Genomic DNA, 27,843 nt, shown 5'->3' on the forward strand with positions numbered 1-27,843 from the left:
CGGTCGAACTGATTTATCGTTCTGGCATATAAATGTACATTTCACACATGCATGGTCACTTTTGCCTATCAGGCTTTCTGTCTGAATATCATCAACCATGTTCTTTTCATTGGAAATGATCAAATCTAGTGTTGGTGGCTGATCAGCTCTTGCTATGGTCGGGGTTATCGCATGCTTGAACATGAACAAATCTTGTAGGCCCTCAATAAACTTGTATGTGGTTGATAATTCACCTCCTGGGTGTACCAGGTTTTCCAATCTATGTCTCTATAATTGAAGCCTCCCATGATTAGCTTATGTGTCATTTTCAGGTCCCTGACTTCTCTTATCAGCTTATTCAGATTTTCAGTATTGGTGATAGGTGAACTCGGACTGCTGTACACTGCCCCAACAAATAACTCCTTTTCATTTTCCAGACTGATCTTAGATTTGTCCAGTGAAATCTCTTTAGATTCACATTTGATCTTATTTGATCGTTGTTACTGTGATTTAAATTCACTCCCTTTTCACTCATCCATTTCAATTGTCTTATTATTTCCCTTTGTGTTTGCTTTTATTGTAGCTTACTTCCTTTTTGTCACTTGTTATTTTCTGTGTTACGCAGCCATATGCAACTAATTCTTGTCAGTCATCATAATCTACTGCCAGTACTTCAAATGGGTTGGAGAGGGTTATGTTGGAGCTTATGCATTGGGATGAGCTTCAGTATTCTTAGATCCCAGGGAAGGCCACGCACTCGGAATATCCAGTTCCCCCCCGGTTCAGAATTTTTTTCCAATTCTTTGACTTCATTCACTTTCTCCTATATGATTTTCTGTCTTCTGGAGGTAAGTCTGATGATCCAGTAATTTGGTATTTTGGTTCAGCATCCCTCAGTCTATTAATGCCTCTTGAAGATCTTGGGCTTGTCCTTCAGGTTTTTCACCCTCCTTTTTCCTGCCTAGTCGTGTCAGATTCTTCACTGCAATATTTCCAATGTCAAAGGCCTCAGTACAGAAAGCCTGGAAGAATGTTTAATCATCATTGATTCGCTTTTCCACTTCTTCAGCCTCACTTTCTTGGACCCTGTATAGTATCGGGTTACATTCCAGAGTCTTGTGTTGCTTCTCTGCGCGCTGTTGTTCAATGATTTTTTTTCACTGCTTCCGAGAGAGCTTTTGTATGATCTGCTGACTGCATTGGTATGTGCGATATCCCTTTGGCAGCAGTCTCAGCCCGTGTTTTCCCTACTGAGGAGGATGCACTGGCTGGAGGTTCTGTCATCATCTGTCCCAGTCTGTTCTCAATTCTTTCTTCAAGTTCTGCAATTTTTCTTGATACCTTGGTCATTACATAAGCATAAGCATACCAAATACATCAGCATACCAAACGGCAAATGTCAGCGCTCCCCAGCGTCACAGACCAAACGGGCCGCCACTAAAAATTGGTCCCCCTGCCTCCACTGCGCATGCGTCATTTGCGACCACAACAGCTCCTGTGAGATTGACTCTCTTCATCCAAAGCAATCAAATGGATTAATGTGATTATTAACCATCAGATGACAAAGTAAAACCTCTTAAGTCATTCTAAAGTCAGTTTTAAGCAAAAACTAGGCCGTTTTAAGCAGAAATGAGGCGTTACTGGGTGACGCCTTGAAATGACTGACGCACAGAGAACGCATCAGCTAGCAGCTCGTGTAACCGCGGCGCTCTGATCGCTTCCTCTGCCTTTTATGATGAAATAATACTGAATTTATGTGGAATTGATTGTTGTACAAAAGCTTCAGATGTCTGTCGCTAAGATAGATGATGACTGGAGTGCAATTATAAGCAAAAATGTGGTGATAACCTGTGAACCGCGGCTAATGACGCATGAGCAGTGAAGGCAGGGCGGACCAAATTTTAGGGGGCACCGTTCGGTCAGCGACACCATTTTTTGCATGAGCAAAACCACACACACACACACACACAGAGGCCACTTGGTTGTTATAATATAGAATGTCAACATATTGTTTTCATCATATGGTTTTAGTAAGCTACGTTTATTTTATTTTTTCGGAACATCCGGTATAACGGACTATGTTCCGGTCGCGCCGTGCCCCGCCCCGCTAGCCTGTGCCATCTTGTATTTAGCTAGAACAAAAAAACGGTCTGAGAGTCCAGCTGAGTTCCATCATGAGGTTTTTATTTTAAATGAAAGTTTCTCTGTTTCAGTTTTATAAAAAAAAGGTACCGTGTGAATGGACAATATGGTCGGGAGCGGTACAGAGTGGAGAAACGTCAGCCACACCCCGCAAAAGAGCTAACGGTGACGTTAGCTTGATAGTACACAAAGCTAAACTAGCAAGTTAGCTCCGGCTAGTCACCCGGGAAGAGGCACCTTGGCCGGCTGGTCATTTCTGTTCGAGGCCGCTGAAGTTCCAAGTTTTGTCTAGAAACCGTTCTTTTTTTTGTGCCGCTCTGACGTCGGTAGGGATATCGGTGAAATGGACCGGACATCGCGCTGAGGAAACCCGAGGCTCGCTAGCTCATCTGCTGCTAACGGCTGTTTTTCGTTAACCACGGTAAGAAGCCAGCTAGCATTTAGCCAAGCTAACTAGCCTGTTAGTTGGCTAACCTACTTGACCATTCTGTACGTTTCAAAAGTTTGGCTTGGCCGCAGTCAGTGGTCGTGAATTTGTAGTCTACACTATACAAAATAAACAATTACCTAAACCATGACTTCATCGACAGAAGCGTAGCCATCCGCTAGTTTCATTAAAAGCCAAACTTTGGTTCCAGCGTTTCAAATGTGAGGATCCGGTGTTTTATGTGGAGGCAAAAAAAAGGGGGTCACCCCTCTTGGTGAAAATTAAGAAAGTTGGAGACGTGATCGTAGTTTTATTTCAGATGAATCTGGGTCATTACAGAGAACACTGAACATAAAGACTTCTCGGTGTAAGAGAGAGAAAAACCAACAACTAAAAGTCAACAGTTATATCTCTCAGGCTGACCTTGAGGAGCAGAGAGATGGCCACAAAGAATGTCTTTGTTTCAGAAGCATCCTGCAGCTGTCATTCTGGTTGTCTTGTCATGAGAAAACAATGTAGTTATTAGCAGAGGCTAACTGGGAAATCTTAATGTGTAACTTAAAGCTCTGCTCTTACATTTTCTTCAATGTTCTGTTATAAATAATAGATTTTGTTGTTTGGGGCTATGGTGATTTTTTTTTTTTTTTTTAAGTCTTGAAATTTTATAGATATAATAGACCTGTCTCCACTGCAGTCACTCATGCCTTGCTTGGTAACACAGGGTGTTGCCATTTCAAGGTATAAACTGTGTGTGTGTGTGTGTGTGTGTGTGTGTGTGTGTGTGTGTGTGTGTGTGTGTGTGTGTGTGTGTGTGTGTGTGTGTGTGTCAGAAGTGGCGACACAGACATGTAATAGAATAGCAATAATGGCCATATTGTGCAGGTTGATGGCTGGTACATTCTGGGTACATTTCTGAGTGGTAGACCTCAGAAATCTCCGATAAGCTCTTGTTGATATTACAAATATCAAGTTTCTGGCCATATCTGATCCCGGCTTATTGTGGGGGTTCATTATAATGTTGGTATAAGATGAACATCGCAACATTGCTCTTTGCGCTTGTTGTTTGTACCTGGCCGAAGCGGGAACAAAATTTGTGGATGTGTGAAAGCAACCCTATCAATCTCTTGGGAATAATTTTTAGTTGTAGCCCTTTAATGTAACTTTTACAGCAGTTAAATATAAATTTTATTATTCATGTTCAACTTAACTATCGAGGTGGTGACGTCAATCAGTTGCTTCTCAAAAGAGAAGTCTTTTGGATCTATACACTTAATACATTCCCCTAAAGGTTTAAATGAAGATTTTGATTTGAGACCTTTCTTATGGTAAATAAAATGTAAATGGGCTGCATTTATATAGCGCTTTTCCATCTGCATCAGACGCTCAAAGCGCTTTACAGATGATGCCTCACATTAACCCCGATGCGAGGGTGCTGCCATACAAGGCGCTCACTACACACTGGGAGCAATAGGGAATTAAAGATCTTGCCCAAGGGCTCTTAGTGATTTTCCAGTCAGGCTAGGATTTGAATCGAGGATCTTCTGGTATTAAGCCCAACGCCTTAACCACTAGACCATGGTTAACATTTATATAACATTACAATACTGTATGACGGTTTATAGCGGTTTGTATTTTGTGTTTGTTTGAGATAAGATGGCCTTGATTTTTTTTTTTATTCTCTTTTAGTGGTATGTATGTCACGTGACTGTAATCAGTCTCAGTACATATACAAGTGTGTCTTAGCACCAACAATATATTTGAAGAAGGGCTGAGCCCAAAATGTCACACTTGGTGTCAGTAAAGATTTTTGCATGGGACCTTTCAGGCTGTGTGGATCTTTGGTCTATTTAAATATAAATTTTATGGCCACACTCGTATCACTGATGAAGTGACCTGAATCAGTTTTAATTCTTCTGCTGGTGGTTCAGGTTGGTGTGTAATCTTTGCTGTTCTCACTACCAGAGATCAGTTCAAAGACAGATCTGAAGCTGATTCAGGGCCATGTGAAAGTGGCACAAATCAATATGAGAAATCCAGTTTGGTTTCTTAAGCACTGCTTGGAAATGGTTAGATTTGTCATGCAGATAAAGAAGAAAATTTGGTTAAAATACAGCAACCAGATTTAACCTGAATTTCTGTCAGAACATATTTTGTGGGGAATCTGCTTCAGGTCACATTAGCTGGTGGTGTGAAGTGACCTGAAGCAGATTCCCCACAAAATATGTTCTGAAGTATTTGGATAGATGCCATTTCATTATCATCTGCAAATTTGTCACTGAAGCCAAAACATGAGAACTTTGCTCATCAAAACTTGTCTGTCATTGAGTTGTCTTGATCTTAATGGAAGCAAAACTGACATTGTGATATTTGGGTCCAAGGACAGTCACAGCTTCTTCTTTGTGTGTGTGTGTGTGTGTGTGTGTGTGTGTGTGTGTGTGTGTGTGTGTGTGTGTGTGTGTGTGTGTGTGTGTGTGTGTGTGTGTGTGTGTGTGTGTGTGTGAGTGTGTGAGTGAGAGAGAGAGTTTTTTATCCAAAGTAAAGTCTGGAGTTCTTTTAATAACTATGAAGAAGTGAATCATGCTTATTGTTTCCTCTTGGCGTGGTTATTGTTTCTCACTGTACACAGAAGTTAGGTGGTAATCCTTCACTTGCCTTGTGCTGGTTCAGAATGTTGTTGATCTGCTTCTTACGGGCACACACCAAAGTGATACAAAACAGTAGTTCAAGAACATCATCAAAAACCCAAAATGACCATGATATTCATGCCCATGTTGAATGTATGTAAACATCCAACCACAACTGTAATGTTTTAGGGTTCAGATTTGCACTTGGGACAACATTATTTATTTAATTTCATTATTGGTTTATTTGACAGGGACAGTGCATATTAATGAATGTACAATTATATTTATATATATATTTATTTTTTTTTCCATATATGGCACACAATTTAATGTAAATATTCCAGATTTAGCATAATGCTAATTTCCATCTGTAATCCCCAGACATAAAATATAAAACACAGAGCATTTAACAAGCATTAAAACACATTGATAATTTACAATATAATACACTGTCATATAAAGGAGGAGTTATCTGTTATAATTAGTTCACTATTGAATTAGAACATGAACACCATCATGATCTAAGAAGGAACATAGTGGAAGCCTGTGGGTCAAGTTATGTACTCAAATCCAAAAACATTAGGACAATATGGAAAATGCATAAAATAAATAAAAACAAATTCTGCAAGTGATTCTTACATTTACTTAGATATATTTTTTGCAGACTTTAACCTCAATATATTTATTATTTTTTTTTTTTCTGGTCAACTTCATTTCATTTATTAATATACATCCATTCTTGTATTTCAGTCATCCAACACTTTCCATAAAAGAAAGTTGGGATTAACACACTTACTACTTTGTAATGTTGCCATCACTTCTCACAACACTTAAGACTTTTTGGCATTAAGGATACCAAGCGAGTAAACGTTTCTGGTGTTCCTTTGTCCCATTCTTCGTGTGAACACATCGTAATTTGTGCAGCAGTATGGGGTCATTGCATTTTTCATTTCAAAATTCTCCACACATTCTCTACTGGAGAAAGGTCAGGACTGCAGGCAGGATAGTTCAGTACCTGTCTCCTTTCATAGCCATGCCTTGGTAATGTGTGCAGAATGTGGATTTCTTGTCTTGTTGAAAAATGGATAATGGATGACTGTCCCTGGTTAAGATTTTGTTTTCAAGCCAGAGTGTTGTTGCTCAAAAATCCCAGTGTGCTTTTTTGCATTAATGCTGCTACCAGAGAAGTGGAATACCTTTGACATGGGTACTGGCACAACCCTGTACCATGACGGGCCCTGGTTTTTGGACTTGTTGCTGATAACAGTCTGGATGGTCATTTCCATCTTTGCTCTGGAACATACGGTGTCCATTTCCTCCCAAAAAATACCTGGAATATTGATTCATCTGATCACGTTACACATTTCCACTGTGTGTTGGTCCAACTCAGACCCCAGAGAAGTTGACAACACTGCTTCTGGATAAAGTTAACAAGGCTGCTTCTTAGATTGCCAAACATTACATGTTCAGCCTGTGACTGTGTTGGCATTCTAATTCATTACTGGACTGATTGTCATTGTTTTTGTCCAAAGTGAAAAATTTCAGTCAAAAAAACATTGAGCCCAGATTGAAAAATCTCACTGTTCCTCTGTTTAAAAAACAACAACAACAAAAAAAAAAACAGCAGTATCTAATATCTGCCAGGTTATCTCACAAAGTAGGAGTGTGATGAGTACAAGCTGTGCAATTCTGTGGTTTCTTCTTAACCCAAGAAGCACATAATAAGCCTGCATATTTAGACTATTCGGCACAAGGTGGAGCATAAGGTTAATAGGGGTTGTGCTACATTGAGTGAAATCAGTGATGGTCAAAGTGCACAGTTTGCTGCAGACTCCTGTAATTTCCTTGGTTTTAAACAAACCCGCTCCCCCACCATGCTTTTTGTGTCTGTCTTCAGTTTGTTCTTGTAGCTTGTATCTATTTATATATATCTAATGTATAAGGCTGACCTTGTGTGCACATATGAGTTCTACCTAAGGGCCCCAGTTTTTTTTTTTTCTCCAATTAAAATGTACCTGCTGTGTACGGCATGCCAGAGCATTGCAGTGATAGGACATGTCACCTTTTTTTAATAATCATTCGCTTGAGTCTCATGAATATCACAAATTGCGTTATGAAAAATGAATAATGACAGCATACACACAATGCATTGCAACTTACTACACCTTAACTAAAGTGACACGAAATATACAATGACATGGCTAAAATTCTTCTCTATTACCCGTGCGTAGAACGGGTAACTCGGCTTGTTATATACTACATATAAAATTACAACATATAAAGGTACTTGATGTGACTCCAGCGGTCTGGATTTGCATCTGGATTCAGACCACGTCATTTGCCCTCTTGTATAGACATAAGCGATATTCCAGTCAAGAGCCACATCATGACCAAATTATATTTGCTTTTGTTTTCTCTTCAAGTTCTATAAAGTGTTTGGTGACATCACAGGTAAAATCCTAACCTCTTGTGCAAAATGGGAAGCAGTGGCTGTTTAAAATGCCTGCATTTTTTTTTATGTTGTTTTTCTTTTGACTGCAGACATTCGCTACTGATGTCTGCTTTCTTGTCTGAGATTGAACGTTATGAGGCCACTGAGTGCCACGTGAAATATAATTGGAAATTGGTTCACTGCATTTTTGAAGAAATGCTGCTGGGTGGGGGTGGAGGGAAATTGTCTTTCACACGGCGGATCTTCAGAAGGGACCGTGCAGAGGCCCGAGGCAGTGTGTGGATGTGCTCGGTGAATCAGACCCGGTTCTGTGGCTGCAGCTGACTCTCCACCTTGAACATTAAAGCTATTTAAAAGTGTTTTTGTGTTTGTCAGATTACGTTCAGTTGGCTGAATTAAATGCTTTGTGTGGCAGCTCCTCTTTAGATTTTCACAGATTTCTTTGTACCAGTCTTTGATGTGATGAAGAACATTGCTGTCTGCTTTTTTCCAGCTGTCATCTGTGGGTGTGTAATTATATTTAGGTAAAACTTCACAAGGTCTTGTTTTGTGTGTGTGTGTGTGTGTGTGTGTGTGTGTGTGTGTGTGTGTGTGTGTGTGTGTGTGTGTGTGTGTGTGTGTGTGTGTGTGTGTGTGTGTGTGTGTGTGTGTGTGTGTGTGTGTGTGTGTGTGTGTGTGTGTGTGTGTGTGTGTGTTTTCTGTATCTGTTCCAGTTTCTGTACTGGAGGTGTAAATTTTCTGAAATTTGTCTGTAGTTTTTTTTTTTTTTTTTTTTTTTTTTTTTTTTTTGTGCTTATAAATTTGTCAGTTACCTTTACTTGATTAATCATTACTGAACTAAATGTTTAGAAGTTATTGTTTTTATGAACATTTCAGTTTTGTCTGATCTAGATAGATATATGGGTTTGTCAAATTAGAACATCTTTTTTGGGGGGGGGTTACTTATTTGGGTTCACTGTATCTAATAAAAATAGAAACATGAAGCGATGATACAGAGGAGGATGTGAACAGTCTGTTTTCAGCTCCACTTAGGCAGAAAGCCATCTGCTGTGTTAAACACAGTGGAAAATGCATGTCATTTTATAACGTGACCTATTTTTTTCTTTTTTGAGCTTGTTCTCAGAGTTAGTGTTTTATTTTTTAAGCTTCCCCACAAATACCCATGACTGCATGACAGTCCTCACCTTGAAATTTTGGTTATACTCTGAATTTTTTTTTTGAAGTGCGGGAAGGCTGCGGCTGGTGCACTCTGTCAGGAATGGGATAAGTGTACCATAGTTTGTTTGGAACCAGACATTGACCATCTTCTCAATAAAGGCTTCTGTGTTCTGGGTGCAATTGATGTTTTTAATCTTGGCCCAAAGTAGTTGTCAGTAGGTTAACACACCTGAGGTTTAATTGACTGCAGTGAACTGTAAGGAAAGAAAATTTAACCCTGACAGGAACATCTTGAGAAATAATTATCCTAGGTATTCCTGAACAAAATAAAACAATACAAAGTTGACATGATCAGGCTGTTTCTGAGACAGTCAGATGCTCCTGGTCCACGTTCAGCCCAGTCTGCAAACACCACAACCCTCACTAGCCTGTAAGTGCGAGAACTTTACAGCAGTATTCAAACAAACAGTTGAACTTCAAATAACGTTAATGGCTTGGTACACTGCTGCTTGATCAACTCTTATTTGTATCACAGGTGATCATAAGAGCCTCTCGCAGGTACTTGCATGATTTATTTCAGAGTTGAATACTAGGCCAACATAAAATGTTCATCATATCACTACAGAAGTGTTAATGGTATAGGCTGGTCTTGACCTTTTTAACCTCAGTGTTTTCTTTTGTTTTTTAGGCCCTGGCCATGCCCTCAAGTGCACGGGCAGGCAATCTGAAAGACCCAGAGGTGGCAGATCTTTTCTGCAAAGACGATCCAGAGAAGCTGTTTGCTGACCTCCGTGAAATCGGTCATGGGAGCTTTGGAGCGGTTTACTTTGTGAGTAGATGTCATGCTCCTCAGCTTTATCCAAAACATTAAATATGGTTTTATTGTCATGGTGCAAGTGTCTGTTGCTTTCCTGGACTGGTGTCACATGTTACCACATCAGCTACACAACTATGGAAGAAGGACTGTATTTCTGTGTTATGAGGTGCTCAGAGTGTTTTCCATACATAGTTCATGTGTAACGTCCATGCTATTAATCCTATATTTAAAAGCAGGCAGATGTTTAGGTCACGGATACAAGCTGCTGAAATGAGATTCTTCCATGGGGTATTTGGGTTTACACTCGGAGTCAGGGTGAAGGAAAGTGTGTGATGAGCTACTCGGTTTACTGCCACCACGACCCAGACCAAGATAAGCCTCAGAAAACGATTGAATGAATGAATGTTTAAGGGTGCAACTGCTATTCTGACCTGATTACAATATGGGTTTGTGGTGTATCGCTTGGGCTCTGTTCAGACTGGGGTTTGTAATCCATCTCAGGGTTCTCACCAGGATTTTTTTCATAGCATAGGGAAGAACTTGGTGTGGCGAGTGCTGCATGCACAAGTACTTTAGGAGGGTCTGGTGGTATCTCACCCCACTCCCTGGAAAAATTTTAAATTTATAATCCTCCAAAATACTATTTCCTGCATTTTGAGGGCCAAATTTTGTGAAGTAAAGCCCAAGATGTGTTATCTTTGTTTCAGCCTTACTTTAAAGCCAAAAGAAACAAAGCATCAGGCCAAAACGGGGAAGAGTGTAAAAATGTGTCAGAGGAACATCAGAACTGCTCATTTATACACAGCTATTTTGTAAAAAAAAAAAAAAAAAAAAAAATCCTTACAAATGTGTTTTTGCTTCTCCTTCAACATTAAATTCTGATTACTGTACATTTTGAAATTAAAAATATTTCTTACATTAGAAAACTTGTAATTAAAATAGATTTAAGTAAAAAAAAAAGGTTTTTTTAGAAATCTTTGATGTTCATTTGTAAATTAAAACCATAGCTTATCTGTTGTTGTTGTTTGAGATGAGATAATTTCTTGATTTACATTATAAGGAACCTTGGGCATTTATTTTTAGACAAATAAAATAGCATGAAAAGTAACATTTTTTTTACGTCTGGTGGTTTCATTCATTAACATCTGCATTTCAACCAGGAAAAAAATGGCCATAAATAAGTATAAATATTTATTATAAACACAAGAAGAGATTATGTAAAAATGACTGCAGTGTGTCTGTTAATTAGGATTTCTAAATGTGACTTAAATCTCATGATGAACTTCATTTCGTACCTCTGTTGTGGCTGGGAGTGTCCAGACTGCTCTGTCCGATACATGCGAGGGGTAATGGAAATGCATTGCGATGGGAGGGGACGTTTTGTCTGATGTGAGCGAAAATCCATTATACGAAATCCGGTATATACAGTGTTTATTACATGGAAAACCATCAAAAGCGTAGGGGCTTTTGTCTGATGAATGTGAGTATCCGGTTTGTATGATGACGGTTTAGGCGAGTTTTACTGTATATGAATTTTTTAAATGCATTTATGAAATATAGCGTATGTTGGTGCGTTACCCAACTTTTTAATACTTTACGCATAGTTATACTGCTTAATGTATGTTGTATTGATATTTTCCTTTGCACATTTTCATATTTATGGTTTCCCTAACTGACCTTTTTTAAAGCTAGTATCCCAAATATGGCCTCCCTTAGACATTGCTTTAAAAGAAAAAGAAAAAAGTATTGGTTCATGTCCCACTTTAATTATGTAGAAAAGCTAAATTAAGAAAATATTTTTATGTGGCTCAACAGTTCTACTTAGAGCAGAATTTGAGTAAAACATAGGTACTACAGAGTAATAATCATTAAGCATTTTAGTTGTTAAAACTTGTCCATTAGGGAAAAGCAAAAACAGTAATGCAACAGCATGATTTTTAAGTGTTTTGAAGGCCCAATCTGGTTTAGTTTCTTTTTTGAGGTGAAGTAAAGGGTATGTATCGTTGAATATAGTCATAAGTATGAATTTGTTTGGGTGATCTGCAGACAGCTTTAGACATAAGGTCAAGTGGGAGGGGGAAGTGTTGTTTTTTTAAATACTTGAAAGATACTGGGCTCATCGATAGGATTTAGTACTGCGATAACAGACTGATTCAGAAATATAAGGATGCCAGCTGCCGTTATCTGCCGTAGAAGAAGAGAGGTGTGCTTGTTTTGTTCACAGGGGTTTGTTTTGACAACGGAGCGCATTTCGGCACTTACAAAATGCCACAAAAAACCCCCAAAATAATTAAAAATAAATAAAACTACTTCATTTACTCATATTCACAGTCACTCTGGGTAAATCCTGGGACCCTCTGATTGTTCAGCTAAGGCTAAGATAATATTAAACGATTAACCTGGTGCACTAAACACCATAGAAAGGGTGCACTTGATTTTATTCATGGGCACATTTGGAGAAGCAATGCATTTCCAGAGCGGGCCAACCCTGTAATGGAAATAAAGGCTTCAAAATAAGGGTTTTGAAAATTATTCCCCAAAAATTCTCATAATAAAGGATGCACATCGTCATGCCATGCGCAAGCCATATCCGAAAGCAGAGGCCGATCTGACAGTCAGAGACATATGCTAGCCACATACTCACACAGGCGTTTCTTGCTTTATAGATAGATTAGTAGTAGTAGTAGCAGCAGCAGGTGTTAAAGTTCTCTGTCTCTACAGTGGATTTCTGTCAATTGGGCTGCCAAAAGGCAGCGTTCGTGCTGACACCGTCCTGACACAAAATCAAGGCTGGACACAAGATATAAAATATACTGTTTTCAAATAGGGCTGCTACAAACTATTATTTTGATAATCGACTAGTCACCGATCGTTTTTGTAAGTAGTCGACTAATCGCATCATACATAAATTGCATGCAGCTGCTCTTATATAGCCATCAATAGCTTCAAGCTTGAAGTGTTTAAGGTATGTGCTAATGGAAAATAAATACAATTAAGATAAGTGGAAGGAAAATTCTACCTTGCAGATTTTGCATTTTACATTTTTCTCTTCAGTTTGGTTAAAATGCTCCCAAACATTTGAGCTTTGTTACTGGCAAGCCATGATATTGTTTGGTCATAACTTCAGCTGACCCGGATGACCACTGCTGCGCATGTGCGTCAAGGACAGAAAGGCAGCGGAAGATACAACAGCAGTTTTGAGAGAAAAACAAAGCTTGAAAAAATAAATGATGACGTTGCTTATTAAATTAGTTGCCGACTGTTTTGATAGTCGATGTAATCGTGACTAGTGATATCGTGATCATAATCGTGATATCAATTTTGCTTAAAGCCAAAGAAAATGTGCAAAAGAAAATACAAATACAATCCACCTTGGGCAGTGCAAGTAAATTGAGTAGGATCAGGGTGAGAAAATGGACATCAAAACACTAAAATGCATCCCTGGACATCAAAACCCCCAAATTATCCAGAGGCCACTGAAGTCCGACAAAGGTCCACTCTCACCATAAAAGAAAATCTGGCTTCATCAAGGCATTTTTTTTTCTCCACCAAATCAGTGTGTGTTTCCTTTCGCTTTGCTTCATGTGGTCTGTGCCAGTTGAGCAAGCAGGCAGAGATAGCGGTGCAGTCTTTAGAAGTACATCTAATCCAGGTTGGATTTGTGTTTTTGTATATACGAGTGTGTGTGTATATATATATATATATATATATATATATATATATATATATATATATATATATACACAAAAACCTGATGGATTTGAATCACGTGAAGCATGTGTGAGGGCGTGTGTAGTGCTCTCTGCGGATTTTCATTGCAAGGAAAATGGCGGGACAACTGGAGCAGCGCTACTGAATCAAATTTTGCCAGAAACTGGGCGACAGCCAGGTGGAAACCATTTGGAAGATTCAGATGGCTTTCGGTGGCTTTTCAGTCGTGTGACTATCCGAGAAATTGTGGAAGAGGTGGGCATCATTTTTCGGAGTCCAGCATGTCCTGTGAGCCTTCAACACGAAGGTGCTTTTGCTCCGCCGTCAGCAGCTTCGGCACAAATTTCGCCGCCACTCTTTTCATGGCCAGATCTTCTGTCACAGTGGAATGTGCCGAAAAAGTGCTGATGTCCACCTCTTCCGCAATTTCTCGAATAGTCACACGACGATCCCGCATCACCACAGTGTTCACTTTGGAAATGATCTGGTCATTTCAGCATGTTGATGGCCGACCGGAGCGTGGCTTGCTGTCTACCATTGTGCGGCTGTCTTTATACCGGTTGTACCGCTCCTTAATCTGTGTGATGCCCATAGGATCATCTGAATCTTCCGAATGGTTTCCACCTGGCTGTCATCCAGTTTCTGGCAAAATTTGATTCATTAGCGCTGCTCCAGTTGTTCCGCCATTTTCCTTGCAATGAAAATCCGTCAAGAGCACTACACACGACCTCACATAAATGCTGCTTGCCAATAAATGACGCAGTCGACAGGTGTGAAAATTTTCATGCATGCGCACGAAGGTTCAAGGTTGGCTCATGCAAGCACACGTGATTCAAATCCATCAGGTTTTTGCAAAAAAAAAAAAAAAAAAGGTCGGATACTTTTCTAACAGACCTTGTACATCATGAGACAGGTTAGCTTTCCCCTACTGATGATGTGTTGTTTCAGTACTAATCCTGCTCAGTACGAGAGAAACTGCAGATTCCGACATTTGGTGTATGTGCTTGGCTGAGGAGCCAGTGGTACGAAGCTACCGTCTGTAGGATTATAACTGAATGCCTCTAAATCAGAATCCTGCCTAGACTAAGCGCCATGGATTTTTGGTTGGCCCCTCATAGCTGGAACCTGGTCCCCCGGGGCCCGGTGAGCAGAGCCGCTCGTAACTGGACTGGGGCACGGCTGGGTATGTGGCCGCCCCTCTCCTTCCTCTCCCCTCATGTTAGAACCTGGTGCTAAATCACTTGCAGACGACTTGAGACACACACACACACACACACACACACACACACACACACACACACACACACACACATGCCTTCACTTAATTCAAAATGCTGCAGCTAGAGTACTGACAGGGACTAGAAGTAGAGAGCATATTTCACCCATATTGGCTTCTCTTCATTGGCTCCCTGTTAATTCCAGAATAGAATTTAAAATTCTTCTTCTTACTTATAAGAAGAAGAATATACTTATTATACTTATTTTGAATAATCAGGTCCCATCTTATCTTAGGGACCTCATAGTACCATATCACCCCAATAGAGTGCTTCGCTCTCAGACTGCAGGCTTACTTGTAGTTCCTAGGGTTTTTAAGAGTAGAATGGGAGGCAGAGCCTTCAGCTTTCAGGCTCCTCTCCTGTGGAACCAGCTCCCAATTCAGATCAGGGAGACAGACACCCTCTCTACTTTTAAGATTAATCTTAAAACTTTCCTTTTTGAAAAAGCTTATAGTTAGGGCTGGATCAGGTGACCCTGAACCATCCCTTAGTTATGCTGCTATAGACTTACACTGCTGGGGGGTTTCCCATGATGCACCCAGTGTTTCTTTTTATTCACCTCTTTTTGCTCTGTATGCACCACTCTGCTTTTAACCATTGGTAATTGATCTCTGCTCTCTTCCACAGCATGTCTTTTTCCTGATTCTCTCCCTCAGCCCCAACCAGTCCCAGCAGAAGACTGCCCCTCCCTGAGCCTGGTTCTGCTGGAGGTTTCTTCCTGTTAAAAGGGAGTTTTCTTTCCCACTGTCGCCAAGTGCTTGCTCATAGGGGGTCGTTTTGACCGTTGGGGTTTTTCTGTAATTATTGTATGGCTTTTGCCTTACAATATAAAGCACCTTGGGGTGACTGTTTGTTGTGATTTGGCGCTATATAAATAAAATTGATTTGATTTTATATATATATATATACACACACACAAGATAGCTGTGTGGCTAGACTGCTGTATTGGAAACAATGACAGCCTGCACATGCTTAAATCATCCATTGGACGGGTTGTGTTGGGAAGGTGTCGTACCACGGACCCACAACAGGGGGCGCAAATGAACGGACAATGAGTAAGCCAAAAGGTAACAATTTAATGTTGTGATAATACACAACGAAATGTGTCGTAATTTTCACAGTCAATAAACACCAGGTGACGTGTGGGCAGGCTCGAAGATAGAAGACGCCCGACGAGAGAGAAGCCGCGTCCCACACGGCCTCCATCACCAACGGTCTGAAGAACACCGGAGCCGCCAAGTCCCGAGTCCCCAGGTGGCCTCTGTCTTCGGCTGTCGACCCTGGTACTGCTGGCAGAAAACAGAAAGATGATGTATGAGTGTGAGTCCGCACACTCAGTAATTTACAGTCCAAACACAGTTGGGAGGGAGCACCTCCACCTCCAAATCACACACACTCGTGCAGCTCCTGGTCAACCACTTATCTGTGATGGGGTGTGAGGCGAAGCCGTCGCTGTCACACCAAACGCCAATCCTCCAGATAAGGCAACACTCCAGGAAAACGGCTGCAATAGAGGTTCAAGTTATTACACACACACAGTGTTAGTCAGCAGAGAAATTACCTTGGTACTGGTAGTCGATTTCTCGGCGGGGAGGTGGAGTTGCAGTCCGGCTTTTATGGTAGTGATGATAACGAGTGACAGCTGGTGCAGAGGATGAGTGACAGCTGTCACTTCTTCTGGGTCTGGCGCCCTCTCGTGCTTGGAGCCCGCACTCCAAGCAGGGCGCCCTCTGGTGGTGGTGGGCCAGCAGTACCTCCTCTTCAGCGGCCCACACAACAGGACCCCCCCCCTCAACGGGCGCCTCCTGGCATCCGACCAGGCTTGTCCGGATGTCTTGTGTAGAATTCGGCCAGGAGGGCCGGGTCCAGGATGAAGCTCCTCTTCACCCAGGAGCGTTCTTCAGGTCCATACCCCTCCCAGTCCACCAGATATTGGAAACCCCGGCCCTTACGACGGACGTCCAGGAGCCTGCGGACTGTCCAGGCAGGCTCCCCGTCAATGAGCCGGGCAGGAGGCGGCGTAGGTCCCGGAGTACAGAGGGGCGAGGTGTGGTGTGGTTTGAGACGGGAAACATGAAAGACAGGGTGAATCCGCAGTGAAGCCGGGAGTTGAAGCTTCACTGCGGCCGGGTTGATGATCTTGAGGATACGAAAGGGTCCGATGAATCTGTCCTTTAGTTTTGGGGAGTCGACACACAAAGGGATGTCCTTGGTCGAGAGCCACACCTCCTGCCCGGGCTGGTATGTTGGGGCCGGGGAACGTCGGCGGTCCGCATGGGTCTTGGCCCTCGTCCGGGCTTTTAACAGGGCAGAGCGGGCGGTCCGCCACACCCGGCGGCACCTCCTGAGGTGGGCCTGGACCGAGGGCACACCGACCTCTCCCTCCGCCAGCGGGAACAATGGGGGCTGGAACCCCAAACATGCCTCAAAAGGGGAGAGGCCGGTAGCAGACGAGACTTGGCTGTTATGGGCATACTCGATCCAGGCCAGATGGTGACTCCAGGCCGCCGGGTGCGCGGAGGTGACGCAGCGAAGGGCCTGTTCCAACTCCTGGTTAGCCCGCTCTGCCTGGCCGTTGGTCTGGGGGTGGTACCCGGACAAGAGACTCACGGTGGCCCCCAGCTCCTTACAGAAACTCTTCCACACCTGCGAAGAGAACTGGGGACCACGATCTGATACAATGTCCGATGGTATCCCATGCAGCCGCATGACGTGGTGGACCAGAAGGTCTGCCGTCTCCTGGGCTGTCGGGAGCTTCGGGAGGGCCACGAAGTGGGCCGCCTTGGAGAACCGGTCCACTATCGTGAGAATAACGGTGTTGCCCTGGGACGGCGGGAGGCCCGTGATGAAGTCCAGGCCGATGTGAGACCAGGGGCGATGAGGCACCGGCAGGGGCTGGAGGAGTCCCGTCGTCCTCCGATGGTCTGCCTTGCCCCTGGCGCAGATGGTACAGGCCTGGACGTAGTCCCGGACGTCGGTTTCCAGGGACGCCCACCAGAAGCGCTGCTGGACTACTGCCACGGTCCTACGCACTCCGGGATGACAGGAGAGCTTGGATCCGTGACAGAAGTCCAATACGGCAGCTCTTGCCTCTGGTGGGACGTACAGTCTGTTCTTGGGGCCAGTCCCCAGGTCCGGGCTCCTTGTCAGGGCCTCCCGGACGGTCTTCTCCACGTCCCAGGTGAGGGTGGCCACGACAGTGGACTCGGGGATGATGGTCTCGGTGGGGTTCGACAGCCCCGCTTTGGCTTCTTCTTCGTGTACCCGGGACAATGCATCTGGTTTTTGGTTCTTGGTCCCGGGGCGATACGTGATCTGGAAGTCAAAGCGCCCGAAGAACAGAGACCAGCGGGCTTGCCTGGGGTTCAGCCGCTTGGCAGTCCGGATGTACTCCAGGTTCCGATGGTCAGTGAAAACCGTGAAGGGCAACGATGCCCCCTCCAGCAGGTGTCTCCACTCTTCAAGAGCCTCCTTCACCGCAAGAAGTTCCCGATTGCCGACGTCATAGTTCTGTTCAGCTGGGGTCAACCTGCGGGAATAAAAGGCACAAGGATGGAGGACTTTATCAGCCTCCACGCTCTGGGACAGCACGGCTCCTATCCCTGAGTCAGAGGCATCCACCTCTACTATGTACTGGCGATCAGGATCAGGCTGCACCAGAACTGGTGCATTCGAGAACCGGCGTTTCAGCTCCTGGAACGCGGCTTCGCACCGATCCGACCAGGCGAAGGGGACCTTAGGGGAGGTCAGGGCAGTCAGGGGGCTAACTACCTGACTGTAACCTTTAATGAACCTCCTGTAGAAATTTGCAAAGCCTAGGAACTGCTGTAGTTTCCTGCGGCTTGTTGGTTGGGGCCAATCTCTCACCGCCGCAACCTTAGCCGGATCAGGGGCGACGGAGTTGGAGGAGATGATGAACCCCAGGAAGGACAAAGAAGTGCGGTGGAACTCGCACTTCTCGCCCTTCACAAACAGCCGGTTCTCCAACAACCGCTGTAGGACCTGACGTACATGCTGGACATGGGTCTCAGGGTCCGGGGAAAAGATGAGTATATCGTCCAGATATACGAAGACGAACCGATGCAGGAAGTCCCGCAAGACGTCATTTACCAAAGCTTGGAACGTCGCGGGGGCGTTAGTGAGGCCGAACGGCATGACCAGGTACTCAAAATGACCTAACGGGGTGTTGAATGCCGTCTTCCATTCGTCTCCCTTCCGGATCCGAACCAGGTGGTACGCGTTTCTAAGATCCAATTTTGTGAAAATTTGGGCTCCATGCAGGGGCGTGAACACTGAATCCAACAGAGGTAACGGGTATCGGTTGCGAACCGTGATCTCGTTCAGCCCTCTGTAATCAATGCATGGACGGAGTCCGCCGTCTTTCTTGCCCACAAAAAAGAAACCAGCACCCATCGGGGAGGTGGAGTTCCGGATCAGCCCGGCAGCTAAGGAGTCCCGGATGTAGGTCTCCATTGATTCGCGTTCCGGACGTGAGAGGTTGTACAGCCTGCTGGACGGGTACTCAGCGCCCGGGACCAAATCGATGGCACAATCATACGGTCGGTGCGGGGGAAGAGTGAGTGCCAGATCTTTGCTGAAAACGTCAGCAAGATCGTGGTACTCCTTTGGCACCGCCGATAGATTGGGGGGAACTTTGACCTCCTCATTAGCCGTAGTGCCGGGAGGAACCGAGGATCCTAAGCACTCCCAGTGGCAGGTTTCGCTCCACTGCGTCACAACCCCAGACGGCCAATCAATCCGGGGATTGTGCTTCACCATCCATGGAAAGCCCAAAATCACTCGGGAGGTAGAAGGTGTTACATGGAACACTATCTCCTCCCTGTGATTCCCAGACACAACCAAAGTCACTGGTTGTGTCTGATGTGTGATTAATGGAAGCAGGGTGCCATCTAGTGCTCGCACCTGCAATGGTGCCGGCAGAGCCACCAGAGGGAGCCCTACTTCCTTTACCCATCTGCTGTCCAGCAGATTCCCTTCAGACCCTGTGTCTATCAGTGCTGGGGCATGAAGGGTTAAATCCCCACAAAGGATTGTTACTGGGATTCGTGCAGATTTGCGGGGTTTTCCCGTGTGCGTGTTATGACCCACCCTTAGCCCAGTTTCTAAGGACGGGCGTTGTAGTTTGACCGTTTTAGGGCAGTCCCTCTGCATGTGCTCGCAAGAGCCGCAGACGAAACACTCCCCGCGGGCCAGCCTCCTTTGTCTGATGTTTGATTTTAATTTGGCCCTGCTCGTGTCCCTAGCCTCCTCAGCAGGGGGAGCTGTAGCCACACGGAGCTCTCTGGCAGTGAAGCGTGGGGACGACGTCATCTTATCGGAGCCGGAAGGGGGAGGGACGACTCGTGCCCGGTCATGCCTCCCGGCCTGCTCCCGACGATGCTCATTTAAACGGTTGTCTAAACGTATAACCAAATCGATCAGCCCGTCCAATTCCCGCGGTTCCTCCTTGGCCAGTAGGTGCTCCTTAAGGACCGGGGACAGTCCATTTACAAAGGCGGCGCGGAGCGCAACGTTATTCCAGCCGGACCTCGCTGCCGCGATGCGGAAGCCGACTGCATACTCGGCTGCGCTACGACGCCCCTGTCTCATCGACAGCAGCACGTTCGAAGCGGTCTCGCCTCTGTTGGGATGATCAAACACTTGTTTGAATTCCCGTACAAACCCAGTATAAGACGTTAGGAGCCGTGAATTCTGCTCCCAAAGCGCCGTAGCCCATGCGCGTGCCTCTCCTCGAAGCAGATTAATAACATAAGCTACCCGGCTAGCGTCTGATGCGTACATGACGGGGCGCTGTGAAAAGACGAGCGAACACTGCATGAGGAAGTCCGCGCACGTCTCAACACAGCCCCCGTACGGTTCCGGAGGGCTTATGTATGCTTCAGGGGACGGTGGGGGGGTTCGTTGAACGACCAGTGGAACGTCTGATACAGGCCCAGGACCAGCCAGAGGAGTGGCTGCAGCAGCGCCCTGATCGCGCGCTTCCACCCTGGCGGTGAGAGCCTCCACCCTCCGATTAAGGAGGACACTCTGCTCGGTCACTAATTCTAACCGGGCCTTGAAGGCGGTTAAGATCTGCTGCAGCTCACTCAACCCACCTCCCGCTGACGCCTGCGCTCCTGGCTCTTCCATTGGCCGTTCAAGCTGAAGTTGACGCCCCTCGGAGTCCATGACGATGGCCGAGAAATCCTGTTGGGAAGGTGTCGTAGCACGGACCCACAACAGGGGGCGCAAATGAACGGACAATGAGTAAGCCAAAAGGTAACAATTTAATGTTGTGATAATACACAACGAAATGTGTCGTAATTTTCACAGTCAATAAACACCAGGTGACGTGTGGGCAGGCTCGAAGATAGAAGATGCCCGACGAGAGAGAAGCTGCGTCCCACACGGCCTCCACCACCAACGGTCTGAAGAACACCGGAGCCGCCAAGTCCCGAGTCCCCAGGTGGCCTCTGTCTTCGGCTGTCGACCCTGGTACTGCTGGCAGAAAACAGAAAGATGATGTATGAGTGTGAGTCCGCACACTCAGTAATTTACAGTCCAAACACAGTTGGGAGGGAGCACCTCCACCTCCAAATCACACACACTCGTGCAGCTCCTGGTCAACCACTTATCTGTGATGGGGTGTGAGGCAAAGCCGTCGCTGTCACACCAAACGCCAATCCTCCAGATAAGGCAACACTCCAGGAAAACGGCTGCAATAGAGGTTCAAGTTATTACACACACACACAGTGTTAGTCAGCAGAGAAATTACCTTGGTACTGGTAGTCGATTTCTCGGCGGGGAGGTGGAGTTGCAGTCCGGCTTTTATGGTAGTGATGATAACGAGTGACAGCTGGTGCAGAGGATGAGTGACAGCTGTCACTTCTTCTGGGTCTGGCGCCCTCTCGTGCTTGGAGCCCGCACTCCAAGCAGGGCGCCCTCTGGTGGTGGTGGGCCAGCAGTACCTCCTCTTCAGCGGCCCACACAACAGGTTGGAAATGGCGTCTATGCTGTTTGACAGTTAGTAAAATGGTCTGTTGTCAAGAAAGCCTCGTTTTACATGAGAACCTTGGTGGACCATTTCTCATCGTGGTTAATTTTTAGTTTTTGCTGATGTCTTGTATCTGTCTGTGAAGAGCAGGCTGATTGACAGAAAGACCATAAATGCAGCATGAAACTGGAATATGAACACGTAGCAGAGCCAAAGGTGAAAGACTTCAGTCTATTTATTTATACAGTGCATGTTTTTATCCAACAGGCACGTGATGTGCGTAACAATGAGGTGGTGGCCATCAAGAAAATGTCCTATAGTGGCAAGCAGACAAATGAGGTAAGAAAGCATGTATGTGTTGACCTCTTCAAAGGTCTTTGAATGCTGTAAGATCAGTTGTGTCAGTGAAATGGACAGTTAAGTTTCTGTGGCCTCATCTTATGCTTTTCTTATACACAGATCCCCCAGAAAATGTTTTATGTTAAGTCACATGTGAACAAATGTGTCATCTGTCAATAGAATGTATTAAAAGTATTTTTTGCTTATTTGTGTTAATATGCAGAAATGGCAGGACATCATTAAAGAAGTGAAATTCTTGCAAAAGCTGCATCACCCTAACACCATCGAGTACCAAGGATGCTACCTGAAAGAACACACAGCGTGGGTACGTGTTAAATCAATCTGTGGGTGCACTGCTTTGAAATCTGTACATGCAGATATTTAGTCTGATCCTGTTGAACTGTGTCCCTCAGCTGGTGATGGAGTACTGCCTCGGCTCAGCCTCAGACCTGCTTGAAGGTTCCACACACACCAGACAGTCCTTTACCCCAATACTTTATATTCATCTGTTTCGTACTTTCATCCTTCATTCTGCTGTGTTCCCTTTAGTTCACAAGAAACCACTCCAGGAAGTGGAAATAGCTGCTATTACCCATGGTGCTCTGCAGGGATTGGCATATCTTCACTCTCACAATATGATTCACAGGTAAGGTTGTCCATACTGTTATTTCAAGAACTAGCAACAGTCATATTTTGACCCTGTCTGTAGCTTTTCATCAAGTATGAAGACTTCTTTTGTGTAATTGAGAAAAATTGATAAGCAGGTGTTTGGCTGACATGCATAAAGCAAGATGAGTGTGGGGGGTGCTTTGGGATCATTCTTCCTTCACTTGGTTTAAAAAAAAAAACAATAAACTGCAATGATAATGTTGTCATTAGTCACCAAACCTATAAAAGTCTCTGACATCTAATTCGCCCTATTGACGTATCCCATAATCCCTTGCGTGCCAGAGAGTCGCTGCAGTCATACAACATAGTCAAACATTGTCATCACACACATGACAATTATAAATGAATATTATACTACAAAAATGTAATTTTTTTTTATGCTTTTCATCACGTTAATAAGAGACTACATGCATGATACCCTGAAAACTTGCTAAAACAATTATAACAAATAATCTGTGTCTGTTGCGTATAATCTGCGTGGAATTGAATAAACGCAAACCAAATTTCAGACATATTATATATATTAGTCTGGAACAAAGAGGACAAACAGTGTTGTAAAGAACAATAATCAAGACGTTAAAGCGCAAACTTCACTTTCCCCCAGAACGACATGATCAGGAAGCGAGCGAAGCTCACAGCAGCTCCCATTGAAAATAACGGAGAGACGGCCTGTGATTCTCACATGTTTACATAAAACAAACGCAATAACAATGTGTATAAACCCAGAGAATATATTCATGAGAGTTTTAGGCACAATATAAAAATAGTTTTATGTTGCGATGTTAATGGTGTTGTCCGTGTGCAGCGGCTAAAGTGCAGCCCGATCAGAGCGTCTCAGTGCAGTTCTCAATGTTACTGAGATGTCGCAGCGCGGCGACCTCTCCGAGGTTTTACGGGATTTGAAATGTCAATAGGGCGAATGGAATGGGGGCAGGGATTCCTCTTTTAGCCAGTGAAGAAAATATTGTCTAAAGCGTTTCTGATTCATAAAAATCAATCAATCAATCAATCAACTTTTTTCTTATATAGCGCCAAATCACAACAAACAGTTGCCCCAAGGCGCTCCATATTGTAAGGCAAGGCCATACAATAATTATGAAAAACCCCAACGGTCAAAACGACCCCCTATGAGCAAGCACTTGGCAACAGTGGGAAGGAAAAACTCCCTTTTAACAGGAAGAAACCTCCAGCAGAACCAGGCTCAGGGAGGGACAGTCTTCTGCTGAGACTGGTTGGGGCTGAGGGAAAAAACCAGGAAAAAGACATGCCGTGAAGGGGGGCAGAGATCGATCACTAATGATTAAATGCAGAGTGATGCATACGGAGCAAAAAGAGAAAGAAACAGTGCATCATGGGAACCCCCCCCACAATCTACGTCTAAAGCAGCATAACCAAGGGATGGTCCAGGGTCACCCGATCCAGCCCTAACTATAAGCCTTAGCGAAAAGGAAAGTTTTAAGCCTAATCTTAAAAGTAGAGAGGGTATCTGTCTCCCTGATCTGAATTGGGAGCTGGTTCCACAGGAGAGGAGCCTGAAAGCTGAAGGCTCTGCCTCCCATTCTACTCTTACAAACCCTAGGAACTACAAGTAAGCCCGCAGTCTGAGAGCGAAGCGCTCTAATGGGGTAATATGGTACTACGAGGTCCCTAAGATAAGATGGGACCTGATTATTCAAAACCTTATAAGTAAGAAGAAGAATTTTAAATTCTATTCTAGAATTAACAGGAAGCCAATGAAGAGAGGCCAACACGGGTGAGATATGCTCTCTCCTGCTAGTCCCCGTCAGTACTCTAGCTGCAGCATTCTGAACCAACTGAAGGCTTTTTAGGGAACTTTTAGGACAACCTGATAATAATGAATTACAATAGTCCAGCCTAGAGGAAATAAATGCATGAATTAGTTTTTCATCATCACTCGGAGACAAGACCTTTCTGATTTTAGAGATATTGCGTAAATGCAAAAAGGCAGTCCTACATAATTGTTTAATATGCGCTTTGAATGACATATCCTGATCAAAAATGACTCCAAGATTTCTCACAGTATTACTAGAGATCAGGGAAATGCCATCCAGAGTAACGATCTGGTTAGACACCATGCTTCTAAGATTTGTGGGGCCAAGTACAATAACTTCAGTTTTATCTGAGTTTAAAAGCAGGAAATTAGAGGTCATCCATGTCTTTATGTCTGTAAGACAATCCTGCAGTTTAGCTAATTGGTGTGTATCCTCTGGCTTCATGGATAGATAAAGCTGGGTATCATCTGCGTAACAATGAAAATTTAAGCAATACCGTCTAATAATACTGCCTAAGGGAAGCATGTATAAAGTGAATAAAATTGGTCCTAGCACAGAACCTTGTGGAACTCCATAATTAACTTTAGTCTGTGAAGAAGATTCCCCATTTACATGAACAAACTGTAATCTATTAGACAAATATGATTCAAACCACCGCAGCGCAGTGCCTTTAATACCTATGACATGCTCTAATCTCTGTAATAAAATTTTATGGTCAACAGTATCAAAAGCAGCACTGAGGTCCAACAGAACAAGCACAGAGATAAGTCCACTGTCCGAAGCCATAAGAAGATCATTTGTAACCTTCACTAATGCTGTTTCTGTACTATGATGAATTCTAAAACCTGACTGAAACTCTTCAAATAGACCATTCCTCTGCAGGTGATCAGTTAACTGTTTTACAACTACCCTCTCAAGAATCTTTGAGAGAAAAGGAAGGTTGGAAATTGGCCTATAATTAGCTAAGATAGCTGGGTCAAGTGATGGCTTTTTAAGTAATGGTTTAATTACTGCCACCTTAAAGGCCTGTGGTACATAACCAACTAACAAAGATAGATTGATCATATTTAAGATTGAAGCATTAAATAATGGTAGGACTTCCTTGAGCAGCCTGGCAGGAATGGGGTCCAATAAACATGCCGATGGTTTGGACGAAGCAACCAATGAAAATAACTCAGACAGAACAACCGGAGAGAAAGAGTCTAACCAAATACCGGCATCACTGAAAGCAGCCAAAGATAACGATACATCTTTGGGATGGTTATGAGTATTTTTTTTCTCTAATAGTCAAAATTTTGTTAGCAAAGAAAGTCATGAAGTCATTACTAGTTAAAGTTAATGGAATACTCAGCTCAATAGAGCTCTGACTCTTTGTCAGCCTAGCTACAGTGCTGAAAAGAAACCTGAGGTTATTCTTATTTTGTAAATGAATGAAAATATCACGTAACTGTTAAAAGTAAAAGTATAAATTATACATGTAAATCCGTTCGGCTTCTCCCTTGTTTTCACTCAGGGTCACCACAGTAGAGCAGAGGTGGACCTGCATGTTGATTTGACACAAGTTTTACGCCTGATATGGGGCTGAAACGATTAGTCAAGTAACTCGAATAATTCGATTACAAAAAATGTTTGAGGCAAATTCTGTGCCTTGAAGCTGTGATTAACATTGTAGTATATAAGCTAGGCCCATGTGTGGTGCTGTAACGTCCTCAGAAAAAAACAAAAAAACAGAAGACTCGAGCATTCACATAAGCCGTGTAAGCGCTAATCAATTTAGCACAAAAGCTACAGCTTTCCAATACGGCACACAGAGTAAAATAAAGACTTTTAGGAGAAAGACAGTCCACGCTGATCATCTGAAATAGCTTACTGCACATTTAAAGCGAAGCAGTGTGTTTGTCTGTTTTTAAAACAAACACTGTTTCGTCTGGTGTCTGCTCTCTGCTCTCCGTGAGGAGTGGCTATTCGCACAGCGGCCATCTGATGCCTCTCTCTGCCCGGTGTGAGGGGCTCAGCACTCCCCTCACACCGGGCAGTTCTCGAAGAAGTCCACTCTTTCTTCTGTGTTTTGTTCAGAGGTGTCAAATCCAGCTTCAGAAAGTAAAAACCCTCCCATGTGTTGCTTCTACCTGTGTACCTAAAACAGGTGATCTCAATAATTAGTTCATCCACCTGCCTGAAAAGCTGAACTAATTACACTCAGCTGGTTTATTGGGAAAATGGAACAAATATGTGGCTGGACTTTCCAATACGGCACACAGAGTATTTTGACTCCGTGGTATAACTCACAAACTCGTAGCTTAAAGCAGATAACCCGTAAGTTGGAGAGGAAATGGCGTCTCACTAATTTAGAAGATCTTCACTTAGCCTGGAAAAAGAGTCTGTTGCTCTATAAAAAAGCCCTCCGTAAAGCTAGGACATCTTTCTACTCATCACTAATTGAAGAAAATAAGAACAACCCCAGGTTTCTTTTCAGCACTGTAGCCAGGCTGACAAAGAGTCAGAGCTCTATTGAGCTGAGTATTCCATTAACTTTAACTAGTAATGACTTCATGACTTTCTTTGCTAACAAAATTTTAACTATTAGAGAAAAAATTACTCATAACCATCCCAAAGACATATCGTTATCTTTGGCTGCTTTCAGTGATGCCGGTATTTGGTTAGACTCTTTCTCTCCGATTGTTCTGTCTGAGTTATTTTCATTAGTTACTTCATCCAAACCATCAACATGTTTATTAGACCCCATTCCTACCAGGCTGCTCAAGGAAGCCCTACCATTATTTAATGCTTCGATCTTAAATATGATCAATCTATCTTTGTTAGTTGGCTATGTACCACAGGCTTTTAAGGTGGCAGTAATTAAACCATTACTTAAAAAGCCATCACTTGACCCAGCTATCTTAGCTAATTATAGGCCAATCTCCAACCTTCCTTTTCTCTCAAAAATTCTTGAAAGGGTAGTTGTGGTGTCTAACCAGATCCTTACTGTGGATGGCATTACCCTGAGCTCTAGTAATACTGTGAGAAATCCTGGAGTCATTTTTGATCAGGATATGTCATTCAAAGCGCATATTAAACAAATATGTAGGACTGCTTTTTTGCATTTACGCAATATCTCTAAAATCAGAATGGTCTTGTCTCAGAGTGATGCTGAAAAACTAATTCATGCATTTATTTCCTCTAGGCTGGACTATTGTAATTCATTATTATCAGGTTGTCCTAAAAGTTCCCTAAAAAGCCTTCAGTTAATTCAAAATGCTGCAGCTAGAGTACTGACGGGGACTAGAAGGAGAGAGCATATCTCACCCATATTGGCCTCTCTTCATTGGCTTCCTGTTAATTCTAGAATAGAATTTAAAATTCTTCTTCTTACTTATAAGGTTTTGAATAATCAGGTCCCATCTTATCTTAGGGACCTCGTAGTACCATATCACCCCAATAGAGCGCTTCGCTCTCAGACT

At 43.6% G+C, this 27,843-nt stretch overlaps 1 protein-coding gene across 1 annotated transcript in view; it reads left to right on the forward strand.

Annotated features, from left to right (window-relative positions):
• Positions 1 to 2,100: 2,100 nt before the first annotated feature.
• LOC117527347 (serine/threonine-protein kinase TAO2-like) overlaps positions 2,101 to 27,843 on the forward strand; it is a 45,791-nt gene continuing 20,048 nt past the window's right edge. Inside the window, 6 exon segments of the mRNA XM_034189654.1 lie at positions 2,101 to 2,542; positions 9,471 to 9,611; positions 21,849 to 21,920; positions 22,144 to 22,245; positions 22,334 to 22,379; positions 22,470 to 22,566. Of these exon segments, the coding sequence (XP_034045545.1) occupies positions 9,480 to 9,611; positions 21,849 to 21,920; positions 22,144 to 22,245; positions 22,334 to 22,379; positions 22,470 to 22,566 (449 nt within the window). The 5' untranslated portion in view covers positions 2,101 to 2,542; positions 9,471 to 9,479.

This window comes from Thalassophryne amazonica, chromosome 16 (assembly GCF_902500255.1).
Source record: "Thalassophryne amazonica chromosome 16, fThaAma1.1, whole genome shotgun sequence".
NCBI classification, from domain to species: domain Eukaryota; kingdom Metazoa; phylum Chordata; class Actinopteri; order Batrachoidiformes; family Batrachoididae; genus Thalassophryne; species Thalassophryne amazonica.